The following is a 17,303-nucleotide window of genomic DNA, read 5'->3' on the forward strand; positions in this document are numbered from 1 at the left end:
ATATCCATCTTTATTTCCCAGACACAATTCAACACAATCACTTTGTTTTGTCTTAATCATTTTAAGCATATTTTAACACAGGCTTAAGACCTAACATACACTATGTACTTTTAACATAGGCCAAGCCCTGTTTTTACAAAGAAATGTAGCTCACGTACCCCACTTATCCCTACAGCTTCAAGGTGTGAATATGACAAAACGCCTCATACTTTTCAACCTATTTTGAACAGCTTTTGTTGACAAGCGAATTAGCTTTAAAAAGTCAATTGTCACAACCCCTTAAAGTTGTTTTATGAGTAACCTGTGACGAACTTTAACTACAATTATCCCACTCCATTGATCTTAAATTGCCAGTCATGTCATTGTTATACTGAAGTGAAACAATCAGGAATGTACCAGTATCAGGGGTGGGAGGAAATATGTATATAATTTCACATCAATAGGAGCCTTTTTATACACTTAACCACTTATATTTTTAATACGCGACATAAAGAAAATAAATATTGTATCTGAATCAGATAACATGCCATGTGTAAAATATCTTGTGGCCGCCTGCCTATAGTGTAATGGTACGCTCCTCTCAAATCACGAGGAAAGCATGCACTTCCGTATTTTGAAGCGGACTAAAAGTCAGGAGAAGCTTCACGCACACAAACGGGGCACAATATGGATAAGTTTTGTTGTATTCTCTTGGTGTCGTTATCTGGAGTATCGACACAGTTTATACCACCGGTAAGTGCATCCAAATAATGACTATTCTGTAATCGTAAACTGTCAGCCAAATATTAGTTAGCCTGAGTGCTAGCTAGAAAGTGCGTCTGCACATGAACAAAGCTTTTCTTTCTTTCACCCTCTTAACAGTATACCGAAGAATGTCAGACGGGCATGTACCCTCCCAAAGGTCCAACGTAAGTATTTGCCATTAGTTGGAGTATGTTAGCTGGTTGTCCAAGGTGCTGTCAAATGTCCATAACATCTAAACAACTTGCATACATTGTGTAACACCTGGCACAAGTTCATGCATGAGGCGGTATACATTATGGAAGGTTAACAGGAAGTGTTTGTATAACAGGTGCGTATTGTCATGAAAATGAATCTCACGTGACAATATTGTGCAATACCACTTTTCAGGGGATAGTAAAGTGACCTCAATGTCATTATGCATCAATCTAACATTTATCATGTCACGATTTTGATCAGATTCAAAGGGTCTGTCACCTGGTACACAATAGACCTGGATTTGCCCCCCAGCGAAAGATGGAAGCTAATCATGACTGACAAAAAAGCTGAGGTGAGAGTATTACATGTCTTGTTTGTATCCATTTAAATTACATAAATGTATTTACATTACTGTTTTCTTATTCACTATTGGTCTGGTTTTCTTCAGTTGGTCACCTTGATCCAAGCTATCAGGGATTTGGCAAATGCTTTGGTTCCTAGTGGGAAACTGATAGATTTGGTCGACAAGGACTTGGTGAGAGCGTTTGGTCATTTCGCTGGAAAACGATTACACCTCGTCACATGAAATAATTTCAATTATTGTTTGATTTAATCATGTAACTGTTTCTGATCCACGACTCATGGTTTTGTGTTCTGCAGCCTTTGATAGTGAACACCCTTCCCTACCCATTCAACGAGGAAATAAAAGGAATCGCGACCGCCTCTGGTGTTCCCCTTGGTAATATACATTAACCCACAATTGCCTTATTCCAACCCATGGCCACAACATCACTATCATTCAGTCTCTAGTGTCTGTCTCATCGGCCTCTATTCTGATTGTATTATACATGTATCACTCCAGGCGAGGTTGTCCTCTTCAACATCTTCTATGAGGTCTTTACGGTGTGCACTTCTCTAGTGGCAGAGGACTCAAATGGCAAGTAGCTCATGTTTGTTATGACACATTTCAATCAATACTTTAGTCATGCAGCAAGTACATGTCATCGTGGTAGGATGTGACGCTTGAAGTTCTCATGTACACACATTTTGGTTCCTCCTTGCATTGTCATAGGTAACCTTATCCATGGGCGGAATATGGACTTTGGACTATTCATGGGGTAAGAATGTCACATGAAGGGTCCTACCACGCATTGTGTTGATAGGAGCTATTACAAACCCAAATTGCTAGTCAGTCACTGATTTTAGATCATGTGTGCATTTGTAATTTGGGTGAATGATACCTCTTTAACCAATCATATTTTTCACCTTTTTCCAGTTGCTACACCTTTTCTTTTCTGGATAGTAATGCTCTTGTTTCTTTCTCTACCAGGTGGGACATGAAAAACAGGTCCTGGTTAATAACAGAGAAACTCAAGCCTCTGGTGGTCAACATCGACTTCCAGAGAGGCAACAAGACTGTCTTCAAGTCCACTAACTTTGCCGGCTACGTGGGCATGTTGACTGGCATCAAGCCGGTGAGTTCCGGGCTGCATTCAGCAGGCACAAATGGAAGAGATCAACGTGACGCTGAAGTGCTCTTTTTAACCAATGATGACAAAATTGCTTTCTTACATCTGTTTTAATATCATGGTAGTTGTGAGACAGTAATTTAACATTTCTCATTTTCTTTGAAGCATGCTTTCACTCTGACCATGAATGAGCGCTTCAGCCTTGATGGCGGATACATTGGTGAGCTACCCAAGACTCTCTGTCTCTCAATCAGTACATTATAGACCTGTGATGAATGCGGAGCGGGGAATGTTAAGTGTGTCTGTCCTCTCAGGGATCGTGGAGTGGATCCTGGGGCATAGAGATGGGATGTGGATGAGTTTCCTCACTCGTTCCGTCTTAGAGAATGCTACCAGGTATCATTCTACTTTCATGGAAGTATCAAATGACTGTTCTTTTTTTCTTATTGAAGGTAATACATATTCTTGCTTTGAAACCTCTTATGGCTTAGATCCCGCTAACAGGATCGATATGACAACAGCCAGTGAAAGTGCAGGGTGCCAAATTCAAACAAGTATTTTACACCATTTTTAAAGAAAAACTTGTTAATCTCACCAGTGTCAGGCTTTACAGCGACAGCACACTGAACGATTGTTAGGTCAGCACCTAGTCACAGAAAATGGCTGTGTTTTTTCCAGCCAAAGAGGAGTCACAAAAAGCAGAAGGAGAAATTAATCATTAACCTTTGATCTTCATCAGATGACACTCATAGGACTTCATGTTACACAATACATGTATGTTTTGTTTGATAAAGTTCATATTTAAACAAAAATCTGAGTTAACATTGGTATGTTATTTTCAGTAGTTCAAACATCTGGTGATATTGCAGAGAGCCACATCAATTTACAGAAATACTCAACTTTAATATAAGATGCACAGAATTAGATATACTTCTCCTTAATGCAACCGGTGTGTCAGATTTAGGAAAAAGCAAACCATGCAATAATCTGAGTACAGCGCTCAGACAACAAATCAAGCCGTACAGATATTCGCCATGGAGTCAAAGTCAGAAATAGCATTAAAATATTCACATACCTTTTGATCTTCATCAGAATGGAATCCCAGTTTCAAAATAAATGTTTGATTTGTTCGATAAAGTCCATTTATGTCCAAATACCTCCTTTTTGTACACGCGTTTAGCGCAGTAATCCAAATGCACGATCACTTAGTTCAGACAGTCAAAAAAGTTATTACCATTCGTAGAAACATGTCGAATCGATGTTATCATAAATCTTCAATAATGTTCCAACTGGACAATTCCTTTGCCTTCAGAAATACAAATGGAACTCAAGCTAATGCCACTCTGCCAGACCTGACTCAATCCCTCCTTCACAGTAGAAGCATCAAACAAGGTTCTAAAGACTGACATCTAGTGGAAGCCTTAGGAAGTGCAATTGGACCCCATAGACTATATTCAATAGGCAAAGAGTAGAAACTACAAACCTCAGGTTTTTGCCTGCCATATAAGTTATACACAGACATCATTCAAAAAGTTTTAGAAACTTCAGTGTTTTCTATCCAAATCTACAAATAATATGCATATATTAGCAACTGGGCCTGAGTAGCAGACAGTTTACTCTGGGCACCTTATTTATCCAAGCTACTCAATACTGCCCCCAGCCATAAATTAATATGATGGCAATACTTAGCGAAGTGGAATCTGAGATTAGGGCTCTATTATGGAGGAAAATCTGAGCACATTCAAGACCAGCATTTTGAAACTGACATTTCTTTAGTCTCACAAAAACACACCTTCTCTTTAACCCTGTGTGTCCAGCTACGGGGAGGCAAAGAACCTTCTGGCCCAGACCAAGCTGCTGGCCCCGGCCTACTTCATCCTGGGAGGGAACCAGACGGGCCAGGGCTGTGTCATCACCCGCTCCAGAGTCCTCAGCCTCGACATCTGGGAGTGAGTGGTTAAAAACACATTAGTATCCAATTTCAACTACCCTATCAATAACACATTTCTAGTGCAGCAGGGGTCTCGAACTTGTGTCATGGAGAAATACTGGATGGGCAGGCTTCCCACATTTATGCATTTGGAAATTCTAGAGAACAAATTTCAACTTATGAATGTAGATGATGCCCAAGATCACCTTGCATCACAATAGTCATTTGTTAAAACACTTGGTTTGTAAAACATTCAGGGATGTGATCAACACTACAAAAGGGGGAATCTGAAATGTCTGATATTCTTGGTTTTACTTTCTCCCCAATTTTGTGATATCCAAGTGGTAGTTAGTCTTCTCCCATACGGATTCGGCGAAGGTCAAGAGCCGCGCGTTCCCCTCCGACACACTTCTCACGTAACCCGGAAGCCAGCCGCACCAATGTGTCGGACGAAATACCATACAGCAGGCGACCAAAGTCAGTGTGCATGCGCTCGGCCGCCACAAGGAGTCGCTAGAGTGCAATGGGACAAGGACATCCCAGCCGGTCAAACCCTCCCTTACTCCAGGTGACGCTGGGCTAATTGTGCTCCGCCTCATGGGTTTCCCGATCAGCTGCAACACAGCCCGGGATCGAACCCGGATAGGTAGTGACGCCTCTAGCACTGGTATGCCTAGATATTCTTGATTTAATCAGGAAACATTATACTCCTGTTGTGAAGGATTGAGCTGAAGCTGGGCCGCTGGTACGTTCTGGAAACCAACTACGATCACTGGAAGGAGCCTCTGTTCTTGGACAACCGAAGGACTCCAGCCATGAAGTGTATGAACCAGACCATGCAGGCAGTGAGTTACAACCATTCCATGGCTGACCAAAAAGGGTCAGCTCTGCTCCTTACATTATATTATATTTCCTGTACAAATTTACTCAGTGCTAAGATTATTTCACTTTCTCCTCAGAACATCTCACTGAAGACTGTGTATGACGTGCTGTCGACAAAACCAGTCTTGAACAAGGTGAGTCCTTATTTACTGTAGTATCAATCATTTTCGCAATTGAACAATACATCTAATGCATAAATCCTGTCAGTATTTTTCAACAATACTGACAGGATTTATGCATTAGATGCATTTCATACCAGAGTGACATTGACTTCTTGTCATTGCAGTTGACCACATACACCACGTTGATGGATGTGAACGAGGGCAAACTGGAATCCTACATCCGTGACTGCCCCAACCCCTGCATGCCCTGGTGAAGCCTCCAACAGACCTCAGATCGGTTTCTAAATTATCTATTGCACAGAACAGTGGTGGGGAGATGGGCTTAACTGATTCAGAAACTGGATAATCATGTTGTACATATTTCAAGTCTTTGCACTAACTGCTCTGATCCAAATATTGCCTCAACAACCTCAATTGCTTAACCCGTGGGCACTAATAAGCACCTAAATTGGAACATAGTGGATGTACAGTAACAGAGCTCATGTTCTGATTCACAGCTCTATATGGGTTTTGACTGACATCCATTTTGAACTTGCAACAAGAAGTTGGGCAACGTATTTTGAAAGATGACATTGAGGATTATAATAGCTTTGTCATACAAGCAACCCAAAACACCTGTGATTGAATGTGCAAGTAACATTTCCAAATCATCCCTGTAAAGTTACAAGATGACACATACCCTTGGTTATTCTGAAGAGTGATCCCATTTGTTTGAATTTTTTTTTACTGCTGCACTCATGACTCCTATGCACACAAATTACAGTTGCCTTGAAAGCCTAACACTTGTCACCCCACATTTTCCAAGAATAGTCTAGATACTAGATGTATTTGTTTGAGATTATACAAAGTACATCAAATGACTAAAATACAAATAAAATCATGTAAACTTTGGATTCAGTTGTACTTTCATTTCTATATAGGCCAAATGGCACCTCACTGCTTTGTTCCAAATTAACATGTATTAGCCTTTCTACTGCGGTAGGGATAAGGAAAGACCTCATTAACCAATTCTATACAAATCAGAGAAGAGGATGATTTTCACCCAATTGAGAAAGTGCCCAGGAATAAACTGGCCTCATGAAAGCAGTTGCATTCAAGTAAACTACACTAGTTAAACCCAAAGACAAGCCACCACTTTGCAAAGTTCCATTTTATTCTTAACTACATACAGTGGGAAACTGCCCCAAGAAACAAGCAAAACAAAATGTCAACATGCCTACAAAAAGGTAACATGTAAAGATGACCGACAGCCCCATGAAATGAGGAAATTAGGTGACAATGTGGTCGTTACAGCCAAAGAGGATGAAACGCCTCACCGGCAGGCTGAATGTAGTTGTAGTTCAAAGGGTCAGATGCTTTAAAAAAGCATGGGAGCTAGCGAGAGAGAATTAAACGAGGCCAAGAAGACAGAACAATTCAAAATGACAAACAGAACTAAGGTGATTTAACAAGTTTACTAGACTTAGAGGATTCAAACGAGGCTTGTAACAGCAGCATTGATCGAGAGAGAAACCCCGCCCTAAAACCCCAAATTAGCAACAAATCATAGAACACATTCAGGAATCAGGGGCAGTATGTATCAACCATCTCAGAGCAGGGGTGCTGATCTAGGATCAGGTCCAACTTGTCCATACACTATGTATTATCTAAAAGACCAAACTGATCTTAGATCTTCAGCACTCCTATGATGTGCTTCATAGATACAGCCTCGGGAGTAGAAATAAACAAAAACAGTGTTGGTTACATGACAGTTTTAGTTGTTCTAACCGTTGAGTGACGCTCAGTCACTAACACGTCATGACATTGTCTCGCCATCCAATAAATCAATCAAGTACAAATAGGAGTCTGAACATCTTTAGGATGATTCTGTAGTGGTCAATCCGACAATGTTCGTGCAAGATTATTTTCATGCACTTTGTGCACCTATCGTTTCTGTAAGACAGATGAGGAAAAAAAGTAGAAGAATCATTCTTCCTGGAGATATCGCAAACACAGGAGATGGATACAATAGTATATAGCCAACATTTACATGACAGAATAATATCAGTTCTGCAACATACATTTATTTACCTGGACATTCTGTTAAGAAGTTGCACTCTACTGGTTTCATAAAACTCTGCCAGACAGTGAATAATTTCACTAGGCACGGTCTGTACCTACCTGGTTCTTTGAGTGTGTGTCCATTGCCCACTAGTCCAGCCAGTGTGTCAGTGTTCCCATTGAGGATCTCAGCAGACAGATTATTATTCTGCTGTTCCTCGACTATCCTCTTCTGGAGCGCTTCCTGTTCATACACACACACACAGATTATTCGATTTCACAAGACCAATGATCAGAGTTTGTAAGAAGAGGAAAAAGGGAAGTGGACGTATTGATAACAGGGGAAATGGAGTCATTCTGTCTTGTCCCACCTCACATATGACACTGAGCTGCATGGGTAAGTCCTCCACTTTGACAAAGTCTTCCTCGTCGGACTTCTGGCTCGTGTTTCCTGATCCCACCTCCTGCATGAATTAAATGAAAGCATTAGAAAGTTTGGAAATGTAATAAAGACATTGGAATACATTTAAAAAATAAATACAAAAATAAAATAAGTATATATATATATATAAAATCAATCAACTTTTTAAATAGATTTTTGTAGTTTAAAAAAAGGAAAAAAGGACCATAGGCCTGTGTAATGGTCTTACATCTATGTTGACCATGACGGGTGACTCTGTGTCAGGGCTGCCACTGCTGTTTGAGCCATGGGAGTGGGAGCCCTCCTGGTAGTTGGTGGTGGCTGAGGCCACACCTCCCTGGCTCTCCCCCTCTGGCCTCCTGTGCTCCACACCCTCCCCCTCTTCCTCTGGGGAGTCCACCACCTCGATGGACTCGGACTTACTGCTCTTGACTGGGCGGGGCGGGAGGATAAGCAAGCAGGAAAGTTTAGGATGGAGAGGAGTAGGTGAGGGGAAAAGGAGGAAGGGAGAGACAAAGGATAGGGGAGGAATGGGGTTAATTGAGAATCAGAGGGGCTGAAAACACACAGGCATCCATCAGACCAAACATTGCTATAATGAAAACATCCGACAGCCATTTATCAAAATGTGGACTATGTACACAGCAAAAGGTAGATGAAAAGAAAAACAGGTAGTATTGTGGTTGACTAAAAACTAAAAGAGACAGAAAACACAACAGTGAGTGTTCTTACCATCGTTACTCTCAGAGCTTTCTTGGTCTGACTTTGTCTCTCGGTTTCCATTTGCTGGGACTTCATTTGCTGCTCCCTGAAATACAGGAGAAGATGGTAACTAGAGAGTCTAGTGGAAGTGTGTGTACTGAGTGTGTGTGGGCACGTGTCCTAACCCGTTGCTCGACTCCGTCATTGCTAGCTTGCAGGGAGGTCTGGACGTCCTGGGGCTCAGCTTCAAACTCCTCCATCTCCTCCACCTCGTTCTCATCCTCCCCACTGCCGTAGTTTGTCAGGGCCTGGGTCTCCGCCTTGGACAGACCTGGCAAAGAACCACCATGAAGGGTTAAGCACTGGGAGATGACTAGTCTAGGGTGTGGCACTCGTCATAAATCCTTGTAGGGATTTACTTGGTTGGAAATAGATTGGCGGGAGTTGTAACGATTTGACCAGAAAGATTCACAACAAATCCTCCATTGTGAACCTGCAGAACAGTCGATCACAAACTTCCTCTAGTAGTCACGGTCACTAGCAATGTTTGCTGTGGGTGAACTAACTCACTTTGCAGAGAAGCGTTTAGGCTAATTGTGGCTTCTCGTTTTGTAGTGTTCACTCACTAATAGAGAGAGGCAGACTCTCTCCATCGTCCTCCATCTCAGAGGTCTCGCTGCTCCTGCTGTCCTTCCTCTTAGTCTCTTTCTGCTCCGTCTCGTCTTCATCCTGTCACAGAGTGAGATGTAAAGTTATTTAAGACATTTCCACTATCCTTTACCCCAACCTTTAGACTACACTAGGGGTGTCAAATGACCTTTTATCAAACATTTTTGGGGGTAGAAAACAAACTAAATATACTTTCAAATAACTAAATTGAAACTGTAAAATTATAATGGACCTACATTCATTAAGTGTCCAGCTAATAATCACTGAAATTAAAGCTACACATTTAGGGAGGGTCGAAAATGCCATTTTTTTTATTTTTTTGCTAAGTTTGACGACAAAGAAATTTAACATTTGATGAGTTTGACACCCCTGTGCTACAAGATGTGTAGTCTAAAAAGAGAGATCTGGCTTGAAACCGCACTAGAAAATCAGATGTTGAATGTTGATTTCCTCACTTTGTCTTCAAGATACACTGGGGAAAAGGACTTCTTGACCGCCGGCGACTTGTTCTCCTGAAAATAGATGGAAATGTTCAGTCTTGAAATTGATTCCCTTATTTAGTCAGATCGAATGACACACACACACACACACACACACACACACACACACACACACACACACACACACACACACACACACACACACACACACTTCCAATATGAAAACACACTCACCCCTACCCCCCCACCTACCTCATTATTCCTGTGTTCACGCTTGACTTGGTTATTATTAGGGGATTGTCTCCTGTGGTTCTTGTGTCTGGCTTGGGAGTTAGCTATAGTAGCAGTACTACTGCTGTTGCTGTCCAGGTCCTGCATGAGTCTGAAGAAGGCCAGCTCGTTAAACAGGATTTCAGATATCTCCACCAGCAGGTCCTCACCACAGTCCTTTAGAGTACGTCCTACAAACTTACTCAGAGAGTCCTGAGGGGGAGGGAGAAACTTCGGGCTCAATTTTGACAATAACGTTAAGCTAAAACAGCACTAGATAATAGACAGTATAGGTGTTGAGAAAATCTAAGAAAGCTGCACACCCATACAACTGTTTGGCTTGGCTCTGCCCCCAGCCTTGCTTGTTCATTTACATTTACATTTAAGTCATTTAGCAGACGCTCTTATCCAGAGCGACTTACAAATTGTTCAGACCACTATGGCTCATTTGTTCCCATTGGAAACGACAGACCACAGCCTATCTTGGTTTAGTTACACAAATCTTTGCTGATACTACTTATTTTAAAATGGCTGAACCAATATTTCTGGATAATATACACTGCTCAAAAAGATAAAGGGAACACTAAAATAACACATCCTAGATCTGAATGAATTAAATACTTTTTTCTTTACATAGTTGAATGTGCTGACAACAAAATCACACAAAAATTATCAATGGAAATCAAATTTATCAACCCATGGAGGTCTGGATTTGGAGTCACACTCAAAATTTAAGTGGAAAACCACACTACAGGCTGATCCAACTTTGATGTAATGTCCTTAAAACAAGTCAAAATGAAGCTCAGTAGTGTGTGTGTGGCCTCCACGTGCCTGTATGACCTCCCTACAACGCCTGGGCATGCTCCTGATGAGGTGGCGGATGGTCTCCTGAGGGATCTCCTCCCAGACCTGGACTAACGCATCCGCCAACTCCTGGACAGTCTGTGGTGCAACGTGGCATTGGTGGATGGAGCGAGACATGATGTCCCAGATGTGCTCAATTGGATTCAGGTCTGGGGAACGGGCGGGCCAGTCCATAACATCAATGCCTTCCTCTTGCAGGAACTGCTGACACACTCCAGCCACATGAGGTCTAGCATTGTCTTGCATTAGGAGGAACCCAGGGCCAACCGCACCAGCATATGGTCTCACAAGGGGTCTGACGATCTCATCTCGGTACCTAATGGCAGTCAGGCTACCTCTGGCGAGCACATGGAGGGCTGTGCGGCCCCCCAAAGAAATGCCACCTCACACCATGACTGACCAAACGCCACACCGGTCATGCTGGAGGATGTTGCAGGCAGCAGAACATTCTCCACGGACGGCGTCTCCTGACTCTGTCACGTGCTCAGTGTGAACCTGCTTTCATCTGTGAAGAGCGCAGGGCACCAGTGGTGAATTTGCCAATCTTGGTGTTCTCTGGCAAATGCCAAACGTCCTGCACGGTGTTGGGCTGTAAGCACAACCCCCACCTGTGGACGTCGGGCCCTCATACCACCCTCATGGAGTCTGTTTCTGACCGTTTGAGCAGACACATGCACATTTGTGGCCTGCTGGAGGTCCTTTTGCAGGGCTCTGACAGTGCTCCTCCTTGCACAAAGGCAGCGGTCCTGCTGCTGGGTTGTTGCCCTCCTACGGCCTCCTCCACGTCGCGCCTCCATGCTCTGGACACTACGCTGACAGACACAGCAAACCTTCTTGCCACAGCTCGCATTGATGTGCCATCCTGGATGAGCCACTTGTGTGGGTTGTAGACTCAGTCTCATGCTACCACTAGAGTGAAAGCACCGCCAGCATTCAAAAGTGACCAAAACATCAGCCAAGAAGCATAGGAACTGAGAAGTGGTCTGTGGTCACCACATGCAGAACCACTCCTTTATTGGGGGTGTCTTGCTAATTGCCTATAATTTCACCCTGTTGTCTATTCCATTTGCATAACAGCATGTGAACTTTATTGTCAATCAGTGTTGCTTCCTAAGTGGACAGTTTGATTTCACAGAAGTGTGATTGACTTGGAGTTACATTGTGTTGTTTAAGTGTTCCCTTTATTTTTTTGAGCAGTGTATATTACACACACACGTTAGTTTGCACTTTGTTAACTTGTTCGGGTGGACGTTTTCAGCTCTTATTCTAACAAAATAAACAGTTACCAGACTAATTTGAGGTTTGAGAGTCGCAATGGGGAAAACCTCTCCCTAACTTTGCTATAATATCATAACGCTGCAGCTGTACATAGTCCATCTGTAAATAGCCCACCCAATTTACCTACCTCATCCCCATACTGTTTTTATTTATTTACTTTTCTGCTCCTTTGCACACCAGTATCTCTACTTGCACATGATCATCTGATCATTTATCACTCCAGTGTTAATCTGCTAAATTGTAATTATTCGCTCCTATGGCCTATTTATTGCCTACCTCATGACTTTTGCACACAATGTATATAGACTCTTTTTTCCCTACTGTGTTATTGACTTGTTTATTATTTACTCCATGTGTAACTCTGTGTTGTTGTCTGTTCACACTGCTATGCTTTATCTTGGCCAGGTCACAGTTGTAAATGAGAACTTGTTCTCAACTAGCCTACCTGGTTAAATAAAGGTGAAAAAAAAATGCTTATACCTGCAGTATGCCTCCCAGCTGTCGGTGGAAGAAGCGTACAAACTCCTTGCTTTCGTCGTTCTGCTGGGTGAGGGTGAGCACCATGCGCCGCACCGACGTCAGCAGCTGGTAGGAACACACCTCGTCCATGTGCTCCTGACAGACCACAACAACCTCTTTCAGGGCTTTGCCTTTATCAACATATTACATCGCTAGCCTGGGTACCACATTGCCGCTGGATTCAAGCATGCTAGCTTTGTCAAATTGTTTGTTGGGACATCAACAGGTTGGCTAAGGCAGAAACAAGGGCTTTTAACATTGCCAAGCGTGAAAATGTCTGTTCCTAGAACATAATGTGAATCATTGCTCAAGTCACACAAGACATAACATAAGAATATTTCGACTCTCACTCCAAATGTAGAATAAACATGGAACAAAAGCCTGCACATCCAGACCAGTAGCTTTCCAGGATAAGTATTGACCACCCCTAGTATACATGGAGAGGAGACAAAAGGGAGACCACTATAGAGTATTGAGTGTCCTACCTTGAGGAAGGGGATGACTTCAGTCATGATGGCCTTAATCTGTCGATCCAGCTGCTGGGTGTCGATCTGGGGACAGTGGACGTCACCTGACCAGACTCCCGCACCTTTACACACATGCACACTTATTATCTCCCATCTGAGGTGTGCGTTTTGTAAGCTGACATCAATGAAAACTAAACATCTCAGCACACCATTGCCACGTCCAATTTTTCTTTACTAAGAGGGTGAGATGGCACAATCCACAGCCTCTACATGAGACTGCAAACAGCCAAAGTGCTTTGCACTTGGAACCACTAGTGGGAGTGCTCACACCCTCCGACCACAAGATCGGAGCGAGGTCGACGTCTCGACTCGAACGTGCCGGCACCGCCGAGAGAGAGCGAGAGAGCCGCCGAGAGAGAGCAGAGAGCCGCCGAGAGAGAGCGAGAGAGCCGCCGAGAGAGCGAGAGAGAGAGCCGCCGAGAGAGAGCGAGAGAGAGCGAGAGAGCGAGAGAGAGCGAGAGAGCCGCCGAGAGAGAGCGAGAGAGCCGCCGAGAGAGAGCGAGAGAGCCGCCGAGAGAGAGCGAGAGAGCCGCCGAGAGAGAGCGAGAGAGCCGCCGAGAGAGAGCTAGAGAGCCGCCGAGAGAGAGCTAGAGAGCCGCCGAGAGAGAGCTAGAGAGCCGCCGAGAGAGTGAGAGATGTGTACCTTCCAGCAGCTGAGCAGCGCTAGCAGAAGAGTTAGCAGAGGCCTCAGAGGCAGTAGCAGCAGTGGTGTTGGGACTAAGCTCAGCCTTGAGCTTCATGCGCTCATACTCCCTCATCCTGGCGAGAGCCTTGTCTAAGTGGATCACTGTGTTACCTGGCAGCACAGCAAGGGGCAGGAGAGAGCAAGAGAAGGATATTAGAAGAGCAATGAGGGATAATACATTCACGTAAAGTTACCACAAGCTAAAGTTGTCCTTTGACCTAATGTGCTGTATATTAGAGCACTGTGTGCATTTTTGATTGCACTTTTTTATATTTTTTTTACCTAAATCGTCATTAGCGAACGGCTCCAGGTTGGAGGTGGTGGACAGGGTGCTCTCGTTGTCCACCGATTCTGCGTCATTCCGCCTCTTACTCGGGTCGTGATGCTTGATGACCCGGATATTCTTCACCGACACGTCCTGAGAGACAGAGGTAAAAAAGGAATTCAGTTACACTACTCAACCACGATTTAGAGAAAAGGGGGGGGACCATTTCCAAAATGAGAACCCATTCATCCATCACTGTCTCGAACGAGAAAAAAAAAAAAACACTGATTCATTTCAGAGACAGCTCTGCTAAACTCCCTTGACGTATTTCGCACCGGTTCTCTCTCGTGAAATCAGTGAGGGATGCAATAGACTAAAAACAATGGGTAGAGCATCTTCCCTTGTATCCTTTTCTCCTAACATGGGGAATCGGGCATCTCATCCATCACTGGGGAACAAAGGAGTGATTTACAAAAGGGATGGTTCTAATATAGCAAAACCTCCGGGGACTTGGGCTAGAACAAAGACCTGCACAGCCACACATCTAATCTGTCCGGCAGGCAGCAACTGCAACGCTTCGCTCAGATTGACGGATGGGCTGCAAGGCACAGCCTTTCTGACAACTGGAACACTGGATATCAAAGACGAGAGTGGGGGGTGGAGAACACAGGAGGTAGAGAGAGAGAGGTATAGAGAGAGAGAAATAGATGGGCAGAGTGTTGAAGATGGATGGCTGGAGAGAGCGAGAGATGTTGAGAGAAAGTGAGAGGTGGTGTCGAGAATGAGCTATGGGAGAGAGCGAGCTAGAGAAAAGAGAGCTGGGGAAAATTTGAAAAGAGGGAGTGGGAGATATGACAGCCAAGTGATTTAATGAGGCAGCAGGTGTGTGTGTGTGTATGTGTATATATGCCTGTGTGTGTATATCCCTGTGTGCGTATATCCGTCTGTCTCACCCCGTCGCTGGTGGCCAGGCTCTCACTTGGGGTGAGCTCTGACTGGGAGCCGGCCGCCCAGGCCACGGGACCCAGGGAGGCCTGGTCCTCGGCCGCACTCTTGTCCGTCAAGTGCCTGGTCACTATGTCCTAGCGGTCAACAGCAGAGAGACATGGTTAAACATGAGAATCCAACAACAAGGAAGGTTACAAGGAGCTGTACATTATGAGAAAAAAATAAACATTCGACACTCCTACGTAATTTATCGACAACATTTCAACCCCTCAGATCTTTATCAGCAGCTTCTTGTGGCTTGTATCCATTCCTATGAACTTCACCCATATATTGTATGAAATACTATTTACAGTCTCAGAGTAGGAGTGCTGGTCCAGGATCAGCACAAGATCCTCGGACGTGTTCACCTGTAGGGAGTAGAGTGCCCTCTGGCGCAGGTAGTCGGTGTTGAGCAGCTGCAGCTCGTGGAAGAGCTCGATGAGGAAGTGGGGCCGCGACTCGTTCTGGGAGATAAGTGTGGCCACCTCTGAGTAGATGGTCTCCCTAAGGGCCTCGAACAGGGAGAAGTCACTGCTGGCACCTGGAGGTGTTAAACCGCAAGACAGACAATCTAGAAGATGTTGTCGCCAGTAATAAGAAGCAGTCATATGTGGCAGTCTATTGGGGATATAATCTCAGGTTTCCATCCAGTAGTGAAGCGGTGGCGTTGTGATGTGTCAAGAGTAGGGTTGAAGAAAAAGCCTGCACACCGAGTAGTTCGCTAAGAGCAATGTATGGTTTTAATCAAAGGCAATGATACTGTACAATCCAATACATTGTACCAGATTTCAGGTTATATGTTCTTAAATGTAAAAGAAAAAGCAATTGCCTTAAAAAATATATATATATTTTAAAGCCAATTAGAATGCCAAGTATATTAGATCAAGCCAGAGATTCCAAGGTTAAAGGTTGCTTGTAAGACCGATATTAAACAAAAGCTGTTAAAAAAAAATTCAGAACTTCAATCAGTGACAATCAGTGTTAGCTGGTGCTTAGCTGTGTGCTAGGAGTGAGTTTACCTGGTACTTCAGTGCATGCAATTCTGTTAGAAAGGAAAGGTGTTCTCCAAGCATACGCTGTGAGGAAAATCAACAACAAAAAAGTGACGACATAAAATGTAAAATGTGGTCACATTACGAAAAGGTGAGGACATAAACCAAATAAAAAAATGATAATTAAACTAAAGATGTGAGTGGACAAGGTGTGGTGTGATCGGGTCAAGGTTTTGTACCGGAGGAGAGGTCGTTGGGCTTGTTGCCGGTCTTGGTCTTGCTGTCCAGTTTCTCCTGGGTCAGTTTGTCCAGCAGGCTCTGGTTCTGATCCCGCTGACGATGGGGCTGCGGCGCCCTCTCCTGGACAAAGTCGGCCGTGCTGGACACGCTGTCACTCTCCACTCCTGGAGTTACACAAGCAAGGAAAGAGAAACATTCAAAACAAATAGAGGGGAGAATGTGTGAAAAACAGAAAAACATTTACACATCATTTGTTAAAAAATAAAACTTTCTGCATTCGTCTATTGCATAGACAGCGTTGACCAAGTCGCCTTGAGCAATACCATTTCAGCTCATCTCCTAAATATTGAGAGGTCTTCAAATATCTATTCTTAGGGTTTAAATATATCAACAGGCAGGTGCTACACAGTGGTGGTGGTTGGAGCGAGTTACCTCCCGGCCTTCCTAACTGAGCTGCCGGAGAGGGAGGAAAATGTCAAGTTAGAGAAAGAGCGCTCAAAATAAACCACTGCATGTCCCGACACTGTCCCCGTACCCATGTTCTTGTGGTGTCCCTTGGTCCGCCGGGTCCTCCTCTTGGAGTTGGGCGTCTTGTCTCGGGAGGCCAGGAAGGCCTGGGCAGAGACCTTACGTCCTGCCCTAAAGGTCTTGGTGACGGTGGTAGGGTCAGCTGGGTCCGGCATGCTGCTGAAGCTCTCCTGGGAGGCCTGGTCGAAGGCCTGGGGCCGGGGGATGTTTGCCCCTCTATAGGGTAGAGGGGAGGGGGATTCGTTGATAGGAGCTGGCGGCTGGGAGACGTTGAGCCAACCAGATTCATGGCCACGACTGCTGCTTCCTTCATTCTGCTTCTGGGGCCTGGTGGGATGGATACAGACAGAGAAAGAAGGTTGGACTAATGAAGGATTTTTTTTTTGTGCGAGAGTAACAGAACTAAGTAGTAATGAAGTACAGTGAGGGGGAAAAAGTATTTGATCCCCTGCTGATTTTGTACATTTGCTCACTGACAAAGAAATGATCAGTCTATAATTTTATGGTAGGTTTATTTGAACAGTGAAAGACAGA

At 44.1% G+C, this 17,303-nt stretch overlaps 2 protein-coding genes across 2 annotated transcripts in view; one reads left to right on the top strand and one right to left on the bottom strand.

Annotated features, from left to right (window-relative positions):
• The first annotated feature begins 573 nt into the window (after positions 1-573).
• LOC124012346 (acid ceramidase-like) lies at positions 574-6,233 on the top strand. Its single transcript, XM_046325853.1, has 14 exons — positions 574-732; positions 862-908; positions 1,201-1,291; positions 1,388-1,474; positions 1,600-1,678; positions 1,802-1,876; positions 2,012-2,057; positions 2,270-2,414; positions 2,574-2,628; positions 2,723-2,804; positions 4,226-4,357; positions 5,060-5,183; positions 5,298-5,354; positions 5,507-6,233. Exons 1-14 carry the CDS (start codon positions 667-669, stop codon positions 5,594-5,596), a joined length of 1,176 nt encoding a protein of 391 aa, XP_046181809.1. The 5' UTR covers positions 574-666; the 3' UTR covers positions 5,597-6,233.
• Positions 6,234-6,474: 241 nt separating this feature from the next.
• LOC124013306 (pericentriolar material 1 protein-like) overlaps positions 6,475-17,303 on the bottom strand; it is a 34,529-nt gene continuing 23,700 nt past the window's right edge. Inside the window, 18 exon segments of the mRNA XM_046327570.1 lie at positions 6,475-7,274; positions 7,503-7,626; positions 7,754-7,846; positions 8,033-8,235; positions 8,536-8,611; positions 8,691-8,836; positions 9,132-9,234; positions 9,630-9,686; positions 9,867-10,097; positions 12,507-12,641; positions 13,031-13,134; positions 13,716-13,868; positions 14,040-14,175; positions 14,976-15,104; positions 15,378-15,550; positions 16,029-16,085; positions 16,241-16,405; positions 16,777-17,096. Coding sequence (XP_046183526.1) covers positions 7,249-7,274; positions 7,503-7,626; positions 7,754-7,846; positions 8,033-8,235; positions 8,536-8,611; positions 8,691-8,836; positions 9,132-9,234; positions 9,630-9,686; positions 9,867-10,097; positions 12,507-12,641; positions 13,031-13,134; positions 13,716-13,868; positions 14,040-14,175; positions 14,976-15,104; positions 15,378-15,550; positions 16,029-16,085; positions 16,241-16,405; positions 16,777-17,096 — 2,431 coding nt within the window. The 3' untranslated portion in view covers positions 6,475-7,248.

The sequence above is a fragment of the Oncorhynchus gorbuscha genome, linkage group LG24 (assembly GCF_021184085.1).
Source record: "Oncorhynchus gorbuscha isolate QuinsamMale2020 ecotype Even-year linkage group LG24, OgorEven_v1.0, whole genome shotgun sequence".
In the NCBI taxonomy this organism is placed as follows: Eukaryota; Metazoa; Chordata; class Actinopteri; order Salmoniformes; family Salmonidae; genus Oncorhynchus; species Oncorhynchus gorbuscha.

Coding starts and splice junctions, on each gene's coding strand:
- LOC124012346 (XM_046325853.1), top strand. CDS start 667: ATGGATAAGTTTTGTTGTATTCTCTTGGTGTCGTTATCTGGAGTATCG. Junction 1,292..1,387: donor TGACTGACAAAAAAGCTGAG/GTGAGAGTATTA, acceptor GGTTTTCTTCAG/TTGGTCACCTTGATCCAAGC. Junction 5,355..5,506: donor CAAAACCAGTCTTGAACAAG/GTGAGTCCTTAT, acceptor TTGTCATTGCAG/TTGACCACATACACCACGTT.